This window comes from Prenolepis imparis, unplaced genomic scaffold (assembly GCF_030444845.1).
Source record: "Prenolepis imparis isolate NDT839.2.m4 unplaced genomic scaffold, iyPreImpa1.0 SCAF_8, whole genome shotgun sequence".
Classification (NCBI taxonomy): Eukaryota; Metazoa; Arthropoda; class Insecta; order Hymenoptera; family Formicidae; genus Prenolepis; species Prenolepis imparis.
In genome coordinates this window covers 8,272,267-8,292,100 of record NW_028141166.1, presented here as the reverse complement: position 1 = coordinate 8,292,100, position 19,834 = coordinate 8,272,267, and the positions used below count along the sequence as shown (strand labels likewise).

At 32.9% G+C, this 19,834-nt stretch overlaps 2 protein-coding genes across 9 annotated transcripts in view; both read right to left on the bottom strand.

Moving 5' to 3' along the window:
* Positions 1-10,286, bottom strand: part of LOC145939827 (trehalase) — a 50,894-nt gene extending 40,608 nt beyond the window's left edge. For 2 of the 5 annotated variants that reach the window (XM_083044452.1, XM_083044458.1), the window contains exons 1-2: positions 9,945-10,286; positions 7,144-7,285 (exon numbers count right to left, since the gene is read on the bottom strand). In XM_083044452.1, coding sequence (XP_082900578.1) covers positions 7,144-7,283 — 140 coding nt within the window. In that variant the 5' untranslated portion in view covers positions 7,284-7,285; positions 9,945-10,286. Of the gene's footprint in view, positions 1-1,546; positions 1,845-4,101; positions 4,741-7,143; positions 7,286-9,944 lie in introns of those variants that run through there. The other 3 variants (XM_083044456.1, XM_083044455.1, XM_083044454.1) reach the window with 3 other exon arrangements.
* Positions 10,287-10,981: 695 nt separating this feature from the next.
* On the bottom strand, positions 10,982-19,547 carry LOC145939567 (histone lysine demethylase PHF8). Of its 4 annotated transcripts, XM_083043984.1 has the most exons (14): positions 19,393-19,547; positions 18,832-18,917; positions 18,469-18,747; positions 18,227-18,368; positions 17,685-18,134; positions 17,400-17,601; positions 16,525-17,288; positions 16,294-16,344; positions 15,671-15,861; positions 15,379-15,581; positions 15,010-15,057; positions 14,424-14,613; positions 14,191-14,313; positions 10,982-13,777 (listed from the first exon to the last, which is right to left on the bottom strand). In XM_083043984.1, the coding sequence occupies exons 1-13, from the start codon at positions 19,488-19,490 to the stop codon at positions 14,234-14,236; spliced, it is 2,784 nt and encodes a 927-aa protein (XP_082900110.1). In that variant the 5' UTR covers positions 19,491-19,547; the 3' UTR covers positions 10,982-13,777; positions 14,191-14,233. The 4 variants fall into 4 exon arrangements, with proteins under 4 accessions (XP_082900110.1, XP_082900109.1, XP_082900111.1 ...); XM_083043983.1 differs by having other exon boundaries at positions 10,982-14,313; XM_083043985.1 differs by having other exon boundaries at positions 10,982-14,313; positions 15,671-15,852.
* Between the last annotated feature and the right edge of the window lie 287 nt (positions 19,548-19,834).

The following is a 19,834-nucleotide window of genomic DNA, read 5'->3' as shown; positions in this document are numbered from 1 at the left end:
TGTAACATCTTAAGTCTTAACTAATAAAGAATGGCAGAATGTCTACGTAAAGATTTTCTGAATATCTGTTTGGATGAAAAAGAATTTTGGCTGATATAAAATTACATTTTATGATAATTATACATCAATTAAATTACCGTAATTATCTTTTAGAATATTACAATATTTGGTTTCTCCTTTCCTCTCCTCTAATTATTTCAAAATAAATTGGATATCTGAGATAAGAAAATCTTAATTAAAATATTAATTTTATTTAAATGTCCAAGATACTTGAGTATTCGAATATTGACAGCTTTAAAGAAAAAATTAGAAATGGCTCGTTCTTTTTTGTTACAAATTGATTTAATAAAAATATGCAAAATGTAACACGAAATTGCTCGAGACTCGCTAATTTGGACTGCGCAGCTATTAATTTGCGTTATGTTTCACGAGTTATCCGGTGGATGTTATTAACATCATTCGCATGCATCGAATTGATTCACGCCTAATGCAAAATGCTTCAATGAGTTCTTACGTTGTAAAGAATGGTAATATTCCACTCATATAATAGCGATTTAACCGCGCGAGTATTAATATATCTAAATTAATTACGTATACAACTCAGTTCGAAATTAATCTATCAATAAGAATAAACTGTTAAGAGTATTTCGCGATATTGTGTAAATTATTCCAACCTTATTTTAAAATAATTCAATTTCTTTCTAGTCTCGTAACGCAATATTGCAAATCGAAACCTTCATTTATCACTTCCGAGACTTGATGTTCCTCGTTTAATGACATTCGAACGTCGAAAGGACACTGAATGACAATGATACGAAATCGTCCTTCGACGCAAACGTGTGCGCGAAATACGAATTACCGAGTTCGTAATTTTGATCTGTATGCACTTTATTTTTATACTAATAGCAATCTGTAAAACAGATAGTTGTATCTCTAAAAATACGCGCGTCCATTTATAGGTATCCTAAAAGTGTCGTATTTCGAAAAAAAAAAATCAAGTACTTTTGCATTTTATAATTATTCGCGTGAATCGAAAAAAAAGGAAGTGCTCGCCTGAAGTGATTACGATCTGAGGACAATGTGGATTTTAATTTCACGAAATTAATTTCACAAAATTTAATCAAAAATTATGATGTGGAAATTCACAAGTAATTAACTCTTATTTTCAAAATAAGATTATATATTTTTTCTAATTTTAATTAATATGATAGATTTATATTTGATAAACCGATGAGTGGATTTTATATTTTAATTTTTCAATATAATACAAGAGAAAGAGAAAGTGAGATATAAAACACATTTTTTAAATTAATTTTTAATTCTAGACACAGACACCTCAATGACTTTCATCTCAATAATTGCCTATTTCATTTAACACGATTGTTATGTAACACCCGAAGGAATAAACCTCAACGGGCACGCATACATTCGCACCTATGAAGCAGACATACTGAAAGGTGCTACCGAAGCCTCCCACGAGTCTTGGCAAGCACGTGTCAGCGCGCGACATTTGGATCTGTAACCGCGACTTGTAACTTGAACATACCTTTTGCATCCGTTAATCGGAGCGAGCCGGAAGAGAGAAGGAGATTGTTTTCACTGTAATTAAAATCGCGCCAACACACACTTATCGGAGCACTGCGCGATTATCACTGGTCAGGCGAACGAGATCGAGACTGACACGCGAACGCGTGCTAAGGTTCGCTGACGAAACCGTGTCGTCTCGTTGCGAAAAGAAACGAAAACGTCGATTTCACGTGGTGAGTGCTTGGTACCGCGTTACGTATGTGACTGATCGAGTAGTTATCCGACAGAGCCTCCGCGCAAGTCGAGTCCGTCTCCCTCTCTCGCTCGTCAGGGTCGACAAATTTATACAGCGAGCTGCGGAACTCGAAGTCGCACCGCAGGAGATCTCGCGTTATCTCGGGGGGAAAAAAAAAAAAAAAAAAATGTCACGCGTAATTTTTTTCAATGAACATTTTTTTAATGTATCATCATATACTTGTCTAAAAAAAGAGAGAGACTCCCGTTATAACTTTGAAATACAACCTTTTATATTTCGGCACTGCAATTGGATCCCACTCACTGCCACAACCTCGATCAATCTCCTTCTCTCTCTTTCTCTCTCTCTTTTTGGAGGATAGATATACCTGTCTTGCCTCGACACTTTCTCATAATCAGTAAGAAAATACGCAAATTACATTCCGGTTTAAGAACAAAGAATTGATAAAACTCTTGCGACATCTAATGTAAATAGGAAATTTTTTATTTTTTTGTATTTTAAACTTCAATAAATTTGAAGTCAATTTCACGAAAATATAGAGACGAGTCCTCGACCGTAATGTAGTTACACAATTATTCGTAATTCATATGCAATAATGCATAAATAAATATTCGTATGTATTTAGTCTCAAGTTAAGATGTTATGCTTAGTTGATGATATATTATTATGCATATAAAAGAATAATATAAAAATATAATGTAAAAAGGATAATAAAATCCTCTTAATTAAAAAAAGAGAATAGAAACAATAAGAAAACTTAATTAGAGTTTCCTCTCTCTCTTTCTTTCCCTCTGTATCCCAAAATAGATAAGTGTATCCGTAAAAAAAGAATTATTATGGTACACGTAATATAAATTTTTTTGTAATCGATTAAAGTCTATTTTAAATTATCTATTCGCGGCAAAACTTATTGTAGTACAGAATTCTATTTATAATTTTATGTATAAATATGAAAAATTTTTTGAAGAAATAAAATTGTTCAAATTAATATTCAAAAACACATAACATATACATTGTACACATTGCGATACAAAAATGATAAAAGCTGATGCTAGAAAATTGATTCTAGAAGAAAAAAATAGTGCTATCTATGGATTTATATGATAAGAAATCGCGTCTAAAAGGAAAACTTTTTTAAATTCAAAAACGATATAGCGAAAAGCAAAAAGAAGTGGAATTAGACGAGATTTAAAGAGAAAGATTAAAGAGGAGCGAAGAAAATTTCCTAACTCTAATTTGATCCTCGGTAAGCAAATTTTATTCAGGTATCGCTCATGATCTATAGTGGCAACCCGGAATGAACTGGTTTGTGTCTCAAGATGCATGTGTGCATCTGTTGGCCGATGTGTGATTACGCGGCGAAGTTCGACGAAAGAACACGAAGACCGTAAGCACGTGCTCAGATCATTCACTTGCGTCTAAGAAATATAGAAGGAACTTTCAACCTTTGATTTCAGATATTTTCGCATCTACTATATGATTTCGGCAATCTTTATGCAATCTCTATTCTTTACTTAAACGACCATGTCTCGCACATTTTATTCTTTTATCAGATAAAAAAAACTCGCTTGGATTATTTCATTAACATAATTGAGATTGCAATCTGAATTTCTTCAAAATTAGCTGTCAATTTTTGTTATATAAATAAGCGGATCTATACACAGTAATAATTGTAAATAAGCTGTACGAAAGAATTATTCTCTTGTATCATGTTATTTTTTTTTATATTTTCTGATTTTATATTAGCGTTTAAATTATTTTTTTATAATGCAATTTATTTTTAATTTCTTTTCTAAGAACTAATATTTTTTAATGTGTGTAATAATGTATGCTTATAGGCCAGAGTAAATCATTGTTTTTGCACTTTTCGCAATTGGTGCATGGCTAGTTCAAATTATTATATCGAAGACATATATCGTTCCAATAAAAATCGCAGTGATTATTAAAACGCGAATACTAAATGTATAATTTTCATCCGAGTAAAATGAAGAACAGCTGAGGAAACTGACAACTTTTGCCATTCATAAAATTGTGTTCTAACTGCATTCCTATATACAAGGAGTGTTTTAAAAATATCGTTCGCTAACAATAGCAATTGAAATTGTATATTCTTACCACGAGCCTAGATCATGATTATCCGATAGATTGTGTTATCATTTACTATAGTAAAAATTTAAAAGTTATATGAGAAAACTAACAATAAGTATTTTTGCAGCGGAAGTATTTATCGCGAAACAAGAACAATTAAGATCGTTGCCACTTCCGACTAGATAACCGATTCGCTACTTATATCAATCAATTGAGAACCTTGTACATACCGTATGAGAAGCCTTCGATTCCTCTCCTTAATCAAGACACTATACGTAGATATATAGTGGAAACAGACACAGTCTCTTTCTCTCGATTTAGTTCTAATTAAATACCACAAAGTGCACGCACTCGGACGTTACTGTAAAACGGAACTGAAGGAATCAATTAATCGTTCTTTCGTGTATAAAACACACAGAAACTTGCAGCGTTTACGAGGACGAGAAGTTAAATGCACTTTATTCACGCAAATGTTTGCCCGTGCGATTAAACTCACACAATGCACTTTAATTTAATTAACATAAAAGTCTCTAATCTTCTTTCTCTCACACAAGTCACGTTCAAGGGAAAGATGATTCTCGCAAGTCTCTAAAGTATTTTAATGAAATCAAAGGATCCCTCTCGATTTTGATCTGAAAAACGACTTTTCTCACTCGAGACTTCTCATCGAATATAACAAGTGCGGGTCAGCGCGATTCGACCGCAGTTTCGGGAACTGGTATACGATAGCGAGGTGTGAGTGCGAGATCGCGAAGAAACGCGCAAACGTGCGAAATTTAATTCGGAGATAGCGTATTATGGCGATGCGACACGCGCGATTTGCGTAAAGAGGCGTCGACGCGCGGATGTTCGGTGGCTGACTGACGCGCTGGAACGTCAATCAAGTGCCTTATAATGATCGGCTACGCTCGTCAATTATCACGTGACCGCGAATATTTCTTGCCGCTTTGCTAAGTCGACGATCGAAGTGACGGCCGATGTAGTTCCGTCGTTAATTTACTCGTTAATTTACGCGTTAGTTACTCTATACAATACATGTATGTATTTGCGATTTGTCTAATTAGGAAGAAATAGATTAGTGGCGCACGAGATTTTATTGTCAATCAGGCTGTAATTAATTAAAATCGCTACTGTAATTAATAAAACGCGTGTTTCGAGATTCTTCATTAATACACGGAAAAAATTATTAGCTGCCATAGTTAAATTTTAAGTGTCCCTATATATTATACCTGAAATTTAGACAAATGAAATATGGATAAAAAAATAGTAGTTACCATAGCTGAAATTTTAGATATGGTAATTAAATTTCAAGTGTAAGATAGGAAGACCTAAGTTGTAAGTTATAATAGCTAATATTTTTTTTCGTGTAGCGATTTGCGATCGCAGAAATGTCAATCGCAGAACAAACGCGATATTGATACGAGATATCGGATGGCTTGTTATATATACGCAAGTGGCAATGGTATACAAACGAATAATGAAATATAACAGATACTCATCGCGGAAATAGATTAATTTATTTTCGCAAAAAATTATTATTTATTAAATCATCTCATCTATTTTTTCTTTTATTTAAAATATCGATCGCGACCAAGCTTAGGATTGTTGTGGAGACAATATCATATCACTTAAATATACGCACATACATATAATATATGTATTGCGCTAATAACACAATAATAGAAAATTATAGATAAAAAGGATTAAATGATTAATAAATCAAATAAAAAAGAGAGGGCAAAGAGCTGTAGCAGGAAGTTAGTGCCAATGTGCAATTTATTACAGGAATCAGTATGTAATTGACAAAATTTGTCATACCGATTCCTGTAATAAATTGTATATTGGCACTAACTTCCTGCTACCGGCTCTTTGCCTTTTTTTTATTTAATAGAAAATTAATTGTAATTCCTATGCACGTGTGCGTGCGTTATCGTGGGAAGGTCAAGCGACCAGATCAAATGTAAATATGTTATACAATGCTTAAAGAGTGCACATGTGCATTTTCTTAAAAAGTGCATACAACCGAAGAAAAATCTGCTCGCATAACATGTTATACAACACGGGGCGCCGCATGTTATTCACGCACGTGTCTGATACATAAGAGACATTGTATCACGAATTTATCGTAAGACTGTCGACTGTAAAAACAAGAATTCTGGCTATGTGACACACTGAATCCGATCCGATATCGCCGACGATCCACGTGTGTTTTCTGGCAAAATCAATTTTCACGAATGCAGAAAGAAAGAAGATTCTCGCTCTACGTGACTTCGAACGTTATAATAAAACTAAAAATAACGCACAAAAGAGAGATAACAATTATAAAACTAACTTCTAAAACGATCAAGTATTCTTGTAAAAGATAATACTAACATCTCGAAAATTTTTAGAACAAAGAAATAAGTAACGATTAATATCCGAAACTGATTTTTAGAATCTAAAGTTGGGATGATTAATTAATTTTATTGCAAGTTTTATAGACAGGACTTTACCGATTATTCATTTCAACAATGTGCTTTTCCATCGATTATTCATTTTGACGCGTCTTCCGATGATTCAAAAAAAATTGCCGACAGGATATAATCTCGCGAGACGAGTTCCGAGATGTGCAAAATATACCGTGGGTATTTTCGAATATTGCCGCATTGGAAACTTCCTCTCGTACGCTCCGCGATTAAAACGATCAGGTCAACGAGAATGGAGAATTACTCGTCTCATTTGAGTCCGTTGACATAAGATACCAATACTCGATGCGAGTTTACACGCATATAGACGCGCTCGCGTATGCATAAAACTCATCGAGTGTAATTAGCCCGATCAATTACGCGTCTCGATCGCAAACAATAAAATAACGCCAATGACTACATCGATCTCGATTCTTTCGCGAATAAATCTCTTGAATATTCGTGGTATAACAAATGCTGATATTAAAATTTTTATATTTATAATATACAATATATTTTTTTATTATTTTATTTTATGTCACCTATCTTTCTATCATTTCTAAATTTCTCTAATTATTTTTAGTGAAATATAGTGATTTTATATTATTCTATTTTAATTTTTAGTAAAAAATTAGGAGAACTGTATTTTTATTAATGTGTTATAAATAATTGATGTATTAAATATGTTACATATAGATTTCTTGAGTATTTATCATGCAATTTTTTCTCACTGACCGATTGTGAGTAATGACAAGCATGATTACGTAAAGATAATAGTATCACGTGGCAAAATATAGCGCTTGACAAAGAACTCTCGGTGATTCCTACCTGGATTTAACGAGATGATACCGGTCGAGCTTCTCGTCGATTAGCTCACGACGATGATGTTTTTGGTGGAATTGGCTCTGATTAGTGCGCTGCCCGCTGCAACTCAGGCAACGGCGAGCTCCTTGCCAAACAACCAGCATCACTGTAACAAAATAAGGAGAATATATTAGCGCAAGGTAGGTATCGCGAAAAATCTTCCATCTTTTTACTCTTTCAATCGCAAATCAAGGTGAATTATATATCACGCGCGCTTGCCGTGATTCAGACACACGATACACGATTTATCTGTTTATATGAAGTTACGTTTTTTTTCTTTTCAAGTGTATACGACAAGTCAATCGAAAGATAGAAAAAAAAAAAAAAAAAACAAAAGTGTTCTGTTTCAGTGAATGCTATTTTTTCCCTTTCATTATCGCTGGCAATGTTTTTTACGTATAATAAGGAAATTCGAGTGTCTCTCCAATCTTACGATTGCGATACGATTGCATTAGTAATTGATATGATCCGTGATCAATCGGGGATTACGACACGTATGTTCTTGACCTTTGGTCTAGAATTTACGCCACGTAAACAATTTGCAAATCTGCAACGAAAAGTAATTCGCGCGGTGAGTCAATGTCTCGAATTTGACGACAAGAACACAGTTGGAAAATTTGTGTTTTCTTGTTAAAAACGGTCCCCGTTAAAATTTTTGTGTTAAATTAACATATTGCTGTTGTGTTAATTAAACTCAAATGTTAAATTATTAAAATAACTGAAATAAAGTGTAAAAATAACACAATGTGTATTTACTTTTAATTTTACACAATAAATATGTTCCGTATTATTAGTGACAAGATTTATCTGTTAAAATTTACAGAAAAAAATGTTAATTTTACTTTATAATATAAGTGGGGATGATAAAATGTAAAATTAACAACTTTTTTAGTTAATTTTTACATTAAAATTATGTTAATTTCACACAAAATTTATTTTAAGTTTATTTGAAGTTTGGATTTATTTTATGTTAAAATATTAACACAGTATTCGTGTCATCGTTTAACATATCCGTATTATGTTAAATTAACACAAAAATTTCTGTGGCCCGTTTGGGACATGTGATATTTGTTAAATTTAACACAAATTTTTCAACTGTGAACAATACATTTTTCTCGATCGAACTAACGCGAACGCGTAATCTAAAAAAAAGATTGCATAGAGAACGAGTAATTTATGATATATAAGTACAAAGAAAATATAGATGTAAAATGTAAAAAAAAAAAAAAAAAAAAAAAACAAATATAAAGATGTTAAAATAACACATCGCACATTCTATAAATATTTAAATTACCATCTAATTGAAAATTTAAAGCAATTTGGAACGTTGCGTGTGAGCGTCATCACTTTTTAATTCACAGAAGGAGAAATATACATATTTAATAAGCTAGCACTCGACATTTAACCTTAAAATATTCCTGTACTATTACGTGAAACTCTTTATTTGTTTGCCGTTCGAATGGCAGAGAATTATGACAGAGAACTTTGACTTTACCTTCGACTGACCTTGTGAAACCGAGGCTCTCTTTTTCGTTCTCAGTCAAAAGACATCGTTCACGAATTTGTAAATAAACTAACACGATGAAAAGCCATGAATGTAATTGTTTGAATGTGATGTAAATATAATTTTATTACGGAGAATACAAATGTAAATTTTACTCTGTTTAATTTTTAACTTGCTAGAGAGATTTTTAAATTTTAAAGTTAAATAAAATACATGTTCCGTACTTTATAATGCAAAAATTTGCCAGAAAGTCTAACAAACTGAAAATTAAATATTGTATTATTTATTATATGCTATTTAAATATAACATATTAAAAGTATATTAATATATCAATTATATATTAAAATTAAACATGATACACTCAAATTTATATGTATATTTTATATTTAAATAAATATTTCGAAATATTTATATGTATATACGTATATGTGGCATCTTTTCATTCATCAAATATTAAAGCTGAACGTTCATATATATTTACCGGAACTGACTATTGTTTACTTCGGCCTTGGAGTGACGCAATCTGGAGCAAACTTCGCCAAGTCTTCACTGGCGTGAAAATTCGAAAACACGAAACTGGGATGATTTTTTCGCATGACATTGCGGACACGCGAAAATATATAATCGTAATGCGGCAGAAAATATGTCTCGATTGCAGACGCTCTATCGATTGCCGGGTAGAAGAGATTGGCCGGTTAGGTTAGATTTAAGCAACGACTCGCGTTTCGCGTTACCGGCTTGTATTAATTTCTCAAAAACAAACGCACTCTTCCTCTTCTCCCTCTCGGAGTATCGAAATTTAGTAGGAAAAGCACGAAGAACACCACTTACTCGGAATTTCCCATGAAAAGACTCGACTGGAAATTTCGATCACCTCTGTGCACGAATTCAAAAAATACAGTTATTACTTATATAATCGATAGAGTGCGCGCGTCTCCTTTGCCAGTTTGGAGTCTGAAGTTATCTGTAGAACCTACTCATCTACGTTTGACTTGCAGCTATGCTCATTTCACTCGCACCTGCTTCTTTCCTCTCCTCGAATGCGCATTTCATATCGCTACAGTATTCGGCTTGAATTTCATGCCGAGATTTGCGAGCGTAATGTTGAATTTGAACTCGCACGCGTGCTCGCGCACCTGATCGCGCAAGCACGCGTGATCCTCTCTGACCCTCTCTGTCCCACTCTTTCTCCCCCTCTCTCTCGCTCTTTCGCCCAACATGAAGTAGCAAATTTGCTCGCGTATTCGCGAAAATACGTACCTTGAAATCGTGAAGCTCGCGCTATGGCGTCCCGAATATGCGTTTCTGTGTCCCGGAAGAACCGCACGACCGAAACCGCTTCGCGAAACACACTACTGTCGTCCGGCACGAAGACGATTGGCAACACACGATAACCGCCGAGACTCCGCCGCCGACGAGACGCTCGCGATATCGCGAAAATAAAAAAACGCGACAAACGTTTGCGGCACAGCTCTCAGGGCGAGAAAGCAAGCACGACACGAACCACAGATGAACGAATGGCCTCACGGGTTAGGTGCCACGCATTCGTTGCACATGCTCGGAGCGGCCAAGTATCTGCACTGCGCGGCGGACGGCGACAGACTGAACGTAGCGGCGCGCGATACCGCGTAAATATGAAGAACGCGCCGCGTCGAGTCTCGAGGGCGAGCGCGACGTATCGAAGGAACTTCCTAAGGACGATTCTCGCTTTCGAGTCTCTTTGTTGAGCGAATTGACAGGGATTTTTTTTAAATCCGCCGAAAAAATTGAATGTAAAATCGAAAGAATATTAAAAGAGGAAGAGACTACTGAAAGAAAAAAAGAATATTATAGTCTCGATATATAATCGAAATATCGATTATATATCGAGACGTTCGATGAATTTTTTTTTAAATATACATGTTCGATATTCTTTGTAAAAACTCTTTTTACGATTCTTTAATTGAATTGGAGAATTAATAGAGTTATTCGTGTTTGCCTGACGGAGATGTGCTCGGAAATTTGAATATATGTCTCTGTGGAATATCATTGAATTATTTGAAAACGTTAATAGCCAATCATGGATATAGAATTATTCAAACTATAAAGAATAATATTGTTTTGAAGAAAATGTTGGAAAGTAGTAAGAAACTGATTAATAAATGAAAAAGAAAATAATTACACATATAATATACTATCACTGATTTTCTCTAGATATTCATAGTTAATAATATAAGAAAACGAAGAGAGATGGTATAAACTATAAGATAGTATAATGAATCCAACATTTTATTCAGCAATAATACGAATACGATGAAAAATTGTTCGGATGTTTTATGAATATATATACAATGTACATTTGTAATTGATTCGATACGAGTATCTTTATAAATATTATTTTTGAATAATATTTCTTGTGCAAAACTGTCGGCTCTTGCATATTCCAAAGAGTTACAAAGACAACATATTTTAAATATGTATTGATAAAAAGGAAAAAGAGCTGCATTAAATAAGTGATTAATTTCTTTGCACTCTGTGGTTGATAAGACTTTCTTCAAAAATACATTTGTTTTTCATTTTTCATAAATATAAATGTATCATGCTCATTAATATATATTCTTATCAACGAGAGTCTAGATCAATAATGAATTTTGTGATTCGCATTAAAAAATTATTCAAAAATCTTATTTGTATCCCGTTAAGTCAAGCGATAATATTAAAGTACTTATTATTATAAATTATAATATATACATACACATAGAAAGTGTGCTACTTTTCTATGCGAGCGATAAGTGAGAGAAAATAACTGTCATTTACTTTCATCCCTGACATTTAACTTTTTAATCTCGTAATAATATATTCGGCATCAAACATTGAAATCTGCGAGTTATCGTCTATAATTTAATGAACACATGTGAAACATACCAATCCTTTGTGGCAGAAGTCTATATAAATCTACATTTAGTAGTACAAATCACGTCACTTTTGTCGCAAAATTTTTATCGAGCTTTTTTAATTATCTGATTAGATATTAAAAAATTATTATGGAAATATACAATACTATCACACATGTTATAGAATTATTATTGTTAGTTATTTTAACGAAGATATATATATATATATAATGCATAGAAATATTAAATAAATATATATATGATTCAAATTCAAAATGAATACTCTGTAAAAAAATATATGTATACATGTGTATGTTACTTTGTATAATCTTACAAATAAGCACGTGTACAATATATATATATATGCAAACATTTTGTCGACCAAGTATAATAAAAGCGACTGTGTAATTTAAATTTGTTATGCAAAATATAAAAGAACGAAAGCAAATGTCACTTTAACAGCACTTATTCAAAACATGTAAATTGTAAATAGTCTTTAAATATTTCTATTTTTGTAAATTTTTTTTCCAGATATTGTTGTGTGAAAAATTAGTCAATGCATTTTAATGTTAATGTTAATGTGATTTGAGATATGTTATGATACTGCAAGTTTTATGTAATTACTTGCCACATGTTCAGCAATTTATAAATTGCGTGTAGTGTTCTACTATAACAGTAAGATAATTAAATACAATTTACATATTTATCACGATCTCTATATTATAATACAAATTAAATCATAAGTAAAAATTCTAATCATTAATATTATTATTAGAATCTGAAAAGAATTTTTACCTCTTGACATAACATAAATCTTCAACAATTTAACTTCAGCACTAATATTTTTAATATACACATGTAAGTTATTAAGTAAAAAACATCATTTTTCGACATTTTTTTCCATTTTTTAAAATAAATTGTTAATATTCTCAGATATCAACGAGAATCTGAGAAAGCTTATGAAATAGGAGCAATTCGTAATTATGAATAATTCTCTTTTAGGACTATGGTATTCTGTGTGCCTTATGTATCTCGTATTTTGTATCATAGGAAACAGGTACAATGTATTAGGTAACTCAATTTCCTGTGCGATACAACAATCCATAAGATTTCTTACGCTACTTTGCTTAGTGCTCCGTAATAATGATCAAAGTACATTTCTTATCATACTTTAAGTTACATATAAAATGTTTCGCTGGCAGATATCATCCTTCCTTTTTATAACACCTACATAGAAAATCAGTATTCTACAGCCTCTCTGTGATGTATAAAATAAAGAGAAAAATTGTTCAAAGCAAGTGCTGCACATAAGCAAATTGTATTGTAACTATTGTAAGAGTCAGGCAAATGTATTGTTGTGACGATAAGGAATAACTTGTGACATTTGAACCGCAGGTTATCATTTATAACTATCATCTTGCATTTACAAGAAGGCAAAATTATAAGTATCCGGTCTAGTTGTATTAATCTTCTTCCTTAATGCATTTCTTAATGGGATTCTTTACGAAACATATAGTGCTATTTTCTTATATCAAATTAAGTCTAGACATATAGACAGATTTTTGTTTATATCACTGGAATATAATAATTCTATTTAAATTATTACTCAAGTAACAAGGTTGAGAATCGAATCTGAGTCTGCTAATCATCAAATAATCTTTTCACCAATTATCAACTTAGCACTATAAATGCATTATTTTAAAAAATAGTATATAATAATTGCTATATTTTAGATATGAGGATAACTCTCAGTTAATATTGTAATCTAGAGAATCAACTAGGCTGCTATAACAAATGCATTTATCGTATGTGAAAGTTATCATGCTATAGTCGTATTAAAATCAGAAATCGTATTCGCACTATGCTGAAACATTTTTAGACAATTACGATCAAATAATATGTAATAGAGAAAAGTTTTTCATGCTAACTGCGTATTCTAAGAAATGCAAAAATATATTATGCAGCGCGTGAGAAATTCTCTGTATTCTTCACAATGGACGGTGAAATGTTAAACTACTAATAAAGAAAGAAAAATAAAAAATAAAAAATAAAAATTATCTACCTTTTTTCCTATTAAATTTGTTTCATCTACTATTCTAGTATTCTACTAATAGTCATAAATTAAATTACAATTTTATTGAAATCTTATTAAAATAATAAAGAATATATGCTAATCCGTGGATTGATATAGTTTTTTCCTTCGAATCGTTGTCAACTGAACTGTGTACATATAAAGTCATCGCATAAAGTATTCGTAATTAGTATTACAATATATAAATATTATGTTACTGACATATATCGAGATATCAAAAGTCATGTATATACATATATATATGTATGTATATATATATGTATCTATACATATACATATACACATATACATGTATATATTATATTATATATATAATGAATATATATAATACACATTATATATATGCACATATGTATATATAATCTACCTAAAATTAACTGACAATAATAAATATAAGTATCTCTTAGAAAAAACGCGCGACACTGATTTTTACAACTATGTTGTTTCTGTCAGGTGAGCATGCCACCGTAATGGAAAATGTGTTATATTTACATAATAATGTACAACTATTACACGATTCTATACACAAGTGAAAACTTACGTGATTTTTTTCTTCTTTTTCATGTTATTAATATTATTATTATTTAATGCATCATTTTATGAAGTTTCAGAATCTTTCCCAGACGCTGTTTCGCCGTTTTCATTCCCTTTTTCGGCTTTCGTTCTGAAAATTTATGGATATCCAATTCTCTCTTCACTATTATCAATTAGTTATAACTCAACACACTTTTAAATTAGTAAAAAAACGTGTAAATATAAAAATTGACACTTTACCAACAGGAACCGGTGCTGCAAGTTTGGCTTTAACATCTCTAAGTCTGTTGGGGCTAGTCAGTATTGATCCAAATCCGATGGGCGATTTTATAACATTTTCAGAAGGTGCAGTGGACGATGTAGTAGTGTCCGCTGCAGCGACCGCAGAGTCCTTTTGTTTCTTTTTGTTATATGTCCGTTTGTTGGTACCCTGTGTTACATGTGTAAGATGTAATTTACATCATAAGTTTTCTTTGATTTGATTTAATAACTACATAGAAGAGAAAATAATTGGTGAACACAGGAAAGAAAATATACAGAATGAGTTATCAACAAAAATATTTAAATATATTCTATAACTTGATTTGTAGATTAATGTTGTCAAACTACAGTTAACGATCACATGTATGCAGTAAAAAGAAAATGGATACCAACATTAAAGTTGTAATTAAAATAAAAAAAATACATTCATAATTACATAAGAACTACAATTGTAATTACAAGAAACGTAATTATAAAACTAAAAAATATGCACAATCTGAAAACTATAGAAAAGTATAGCGTTACAGAATTTTAGATTAAACTGCAAAAGTTGAATTATGCCTACCAATTTCTTCTTGGTAATCTTCTCCATGTCGTTATCCAGGTATTCATCCTATGTAAAATGTATGCAAGAAACATGGAATTATGATGTTTAAGGAAAGTTGTATGAATGATAAGATATTTATTAAATGATAAATGATATAAAAAAATATATATTACACACATTCATACATACACACGTACACACACGCATACATACTGAATATATGTTTATTAACTGGATTAATGTATTAGATTAATTTAAGTATAATTTAAGGATATATTTAACGATTGGGAGGAGTTTAATGTATTTGTACATTACAAGATGCACAAATATAATGATTATGGATAGAATAAAATGAAATAATATTAAACAAAGTAATTATTAATTTACCGATTGTTTTGCTCGTTTCGCCGCAGCTGCTTCCAAACCCTTTTCCACAGATGTTTTCTTCACTCCTTCCCTTGCAGGTCGATTCATCTTTGGTAAAAGGGGACCCACTCTGGCTTTCGGATTCCACGCTTCATCGATTTGACTTTTTGCCTTAGGTTTGAAAATGTAATCTTCGTCGTCAGAAGCGTCTAAAGCTGGATAAACTGCGAATAATATAAATTTAGTAACGTCGTCCAATATAAAAAATAAATCTCGATATTTCGTTTAAACTATTCCTTTATTGTATACATACTAAAATCATCATCTTGGTGAACCTTGTCGATATTTTCTATCGACTGATCATCATCGTCATTGTCATCGTTTTGTTGGCTCTTGGTAGATCTTGAAGATTTTGCAGAATTATTCGTTGTCGAGTAGCTTTGCTGGCTAAACGATAACATCCCGGCGATAGCCTCCCGCGTGGACGGTGACGCCCTGTCGGAACTGATCGTTTTCAATTTATAAATACTAAGACATCAAGAAATCAAATTCATTCCTCTGTACTGTTAAAAGCTACAATAATCTCCTAATAAACAACATTCAAATAAACTTTTACACATGCTTGAAAGAAGGAAAAATATGTATCTACATCATACATATTTACCATATATATGTATATTAACTTTCACAAATTATCAATTAACAATCACACAAATTACTTTTAATAAAATAAACCCACAGAAGTTCGAAAAGAAAATAATAGAGCTATAATAGTAATATATAATAATAATAGAATTACAACAATTCAAATATCCAAATGTTCATTAATGCTTTTTATTAACTACTCTGTCTTAATCAGAAAAGTTTATAAAATATGTGACAAACTACAAAGCCTAATATGAAAAAAACAGAGAGTTTTATATTGAATCAACTTACCCAGTGGGAGGTGGCATGGACTGACTGTACTGCTGTATTATAGTCGATGGCCTGAAATTTTATTTTTCGTTGTAGTCATTATGGTTTAAATAAAAATTGTTAAAAATTAAATTATTAAATAATTATTATATATTATAAATATACATATATATATATATATATTTAAAATTATATATTATAAATTATTAAATTATTAAATAAAAATTAATATACGTCGGAATTTATACGTACGTGACGTCTATCCTTTGAGCGCCGTTTCCGAGGGTGTACGCCGACGCTTTCAGCAATTCCTCTATACCGTTTTTCGGCGCGTCGTTCAGCACGTCAACATCGCCGTCGTAATCGCGCTTGAATCGTTTCTGCGCGTTCGACCGAGGCGGCCGTTTTCGCTTCTGTGACTCGTCTATCACGAGACCATAATCGCTCTCGTTGCTGCCGTCGTGAAAATCATATACGGACGATGTTTGATTCCACGAGAGCGGTTCCTTCGTTGTCCGGAGAGCTGTGTGATCAGTTGTAATATTAGCACCGTAAGCGTTTATACTGTCGTTCGTACTTCTGACAACCTCGTTGTTGCCGAGCTTAAATCGAATTACGGTAGGACTCTGTTTTCCCGGCTTGGACAGTTGTCGTTTATTGCTATTGACGGGTTTGTCCATCGCAGTCGTCTTAACTTCCGGAAACACGATAGGTTTCGGCAATGTAAGTTTTAACGGTGGTCTTGATAACGGCTGCTCCATCAAAGCTGGTTCCACTTTATTCGTTTCCTTCAACGTCGCTTTAAAGGCGTTATTCGCTATTTTGTCGGCGTAATCGAAGTCAACGAAATCCTTGTTCAATGGCTTCTTTTTCTTACGTTTGCTCTCACGTTCCGGCTTCGGCGGATTTAGGGATATTAAGTACCGTTCCGCGTGTCGTATCTCTTTGCTAAGATCCTTCAATAATTTCTGGCTATTTATTGTTTCTGGTATCTGCCCACGACTAACCATACTGTACTAAAATGATATATTTTGATTTTTATTTCATCTCTTTTATTTTGATCTTTTACGTTATTTTTTTTAGTTTTTAATTAAAGAAAAATGATAAAATAAAACATTCTAACTTACATCCTTATCTGTGTTCCATTGCTTGAGAATTCCAAGCAGTGCCTTCACACCTTGTAAAAAGTACGATGGACATTTCTTTCCCTCGTTATTCAATTCCTTCAATTCTTTGAGCAATTTCTTAGCCGCGAACCAATTAATTGTTTCAAAGCCAGGATATTGAAACTTTGCTGGAGTCTTCATCTTCCTTTCTAATTCATATATTCTATAAAATAATACACAATTTCACCATCAAGTAAATATTTCTTAATCGAGATTGATAACTAGACTAAAATCTTTTCTACTCACTGTATTTGCATCGGAATGTTAAGACTGTGCACAAAATTTCCACCGAAGACCAAAGAATCCACCGGTGTTAAGACCGCGTGTATCCAGCCCGTGGGAATCATCATTGTCTGGCCTTGTTTAAGCACGCACTTGTAACACGCATCAGCCTGATCCCCGAAGAAAGTTTCGCTCTGTGTCGAGCTGCACATCCAATGCTGATACAGTTGCAAATTCGCCGGTGTCGGTTTGATGAGATAGAAAATTTTTTCACCACGCAACACGTGATACCACACAGACGTGCCGCCAAAGTCAATGTGAAAGTCTGTAAAACTGTCTTTGACCCCCATTAAACAATACTTTTGTACTTCGGGTCGCTTTAATTCACTGTCCTCGGGCCAATCGCGCGGCCACACCGAATTAACCCAGTCGAGTTTGCGCGCGATGTACGGTGCTTCAACCAGTGGGGAAAGACTGCAATTGTTTGATTTGTCAATTTATACATATGTTCTAGAAAACATTTACAAATTGCCATATACATGGCAAGGCAATGAATATTGATATACCCAGTGTTAGTAAATTCAAGACTTATGACATTTAACACCCTTGTTCGGGAGGGAGAGTTGTAATATTCTACAAAGTCTGTTAATTTCATACGTATGTTGCTTTGTCTAGTAACATCGATTACATCCATGTCCCGATCACCACCTGAAAATAATAGCAGTCAATTTATATATGTTATAATTATATCGTGTAATAAATGAAATATTCATATTTAATCAAAAAATTTGTATACCTGCTACCTTACCTATATAAGTCTCTACATCCTGAATGGTAAAACTCAAAGGTGGTACAGTCATATCAAGTCCATCTTTCCCATCAATGATAATAGGAGTTTCAAAGCCATTTATCTGTAAATACTGAAAAGTTAAGTGCTGTCCTTTCACATGCTTCACAACTTCGTCAGCTTTAGGAAAGTGTCTAGACTTCAGCTCTCGTATAAATACTGAAGTTCCAGTTTGAACAGGTTTCGTATCCGCATCACATTCAGTATAATCGTGTCTATGCCAGTTCATCCTAGTCTTCACTGTAAAACAAGAATAAGAATTAATAAAGATATAAATTTCATTTTTAAAAATGCTTAAAATGTAACAACACGCAATAGCCTTACTAAGAGAAGGACCACACATGGCTTCGCATCGTGGACAGTGATATTTATCAAGATCTGTAGTCATGTATTCCTTCAGAGCCACGCATCTGAAAGAACAAAACAATATGTGACGCATTATTCATATTCAGAATTTAAAAAAATACAATTGTAATACATTATAGATACAAATTAAAAAATAACAATATATGCATAAACGAGCGCTTGAATTAAAGATAATAACTCAATAGTTAGTCCAATTATTTTCATTGTATCATATATATCTGCTAATAACGTGAAAAAGATGTTGGATACGAAAGGCCAATGACGCCTGATGACGCAGGTTATGTTACTATCAACAAAACATTGTTTGTAACACGATGCCGATGAATCCGGGTCGCATTTCATGTTCACGGTCGAGCATAAGCAAGCGAATGTTCTCGCAGGCGTAATTCGATGCGGAAAATTGGCGGGATTCGAGAGGGATCGTGAAAAAAACAGAGTCGCGCGGGGGATCGTTGAACGTGTCGTTGCATCGTAGACGCCAAGTTTTGCATGCATATTTTTAAGCTTGTAAACGCTTACCCGCCGTGATACCATTCCTTGCACACGTCGCATTGTATCATAAATTGCTGAGGATCGTACGAACGACCGCAAAAACAGTACGTAACTGACAACTCCATTCTTTTTTAGTGGTTAGCAATATTGAATACAACACTCTCTCGTAACATACCCATTCGCGTTCGCGCACATATAAAAGAAGCCGCCTAGAACAACGAGGTTTAGATAGATAGGCGTCTCGATGTAGATTTAGGGCTGTAAAGATTTTTTCTATTTCGAATACCTCCTTATTCTGAACATTTCTTTCTAGAGAAATATTCAGAATAGAGACACGATCTCTCTATTCTGAATATTTCCCTAGAGAGAAAGATTAAGAATAAAGCCGCAATCTCTCTATTCTGAATATTTCTCTAGAAAAATAGAGACACAATCCCTCTATTCTAAATATTTTCCTAGAGAAAAATGT

Bases quoted from the DNA above. Each gene is read 5' to 3' on its own strand.
- LOC145939567 (XM_083043983.1), bottom strand. From the start codon at position 19,490: ATGGAGTTGTCAGTTACGTACTGTTTTTGCGGTCGTTCGTACGATCCT. The intron at 17,602-17,684 runs GTGAGTAGAAAA...ATTATTTTATAG, and splicing joins AACATTCCGATGCAAATACA to AATATATGAATTAGAAAGGA. The intron at 15,058-15,378 runs GTAAATTAATAA...CATTTTACATAG, and splicing joins CGAAACGAGCAAAACAATCG to GATGAATACCTGGATAACGA.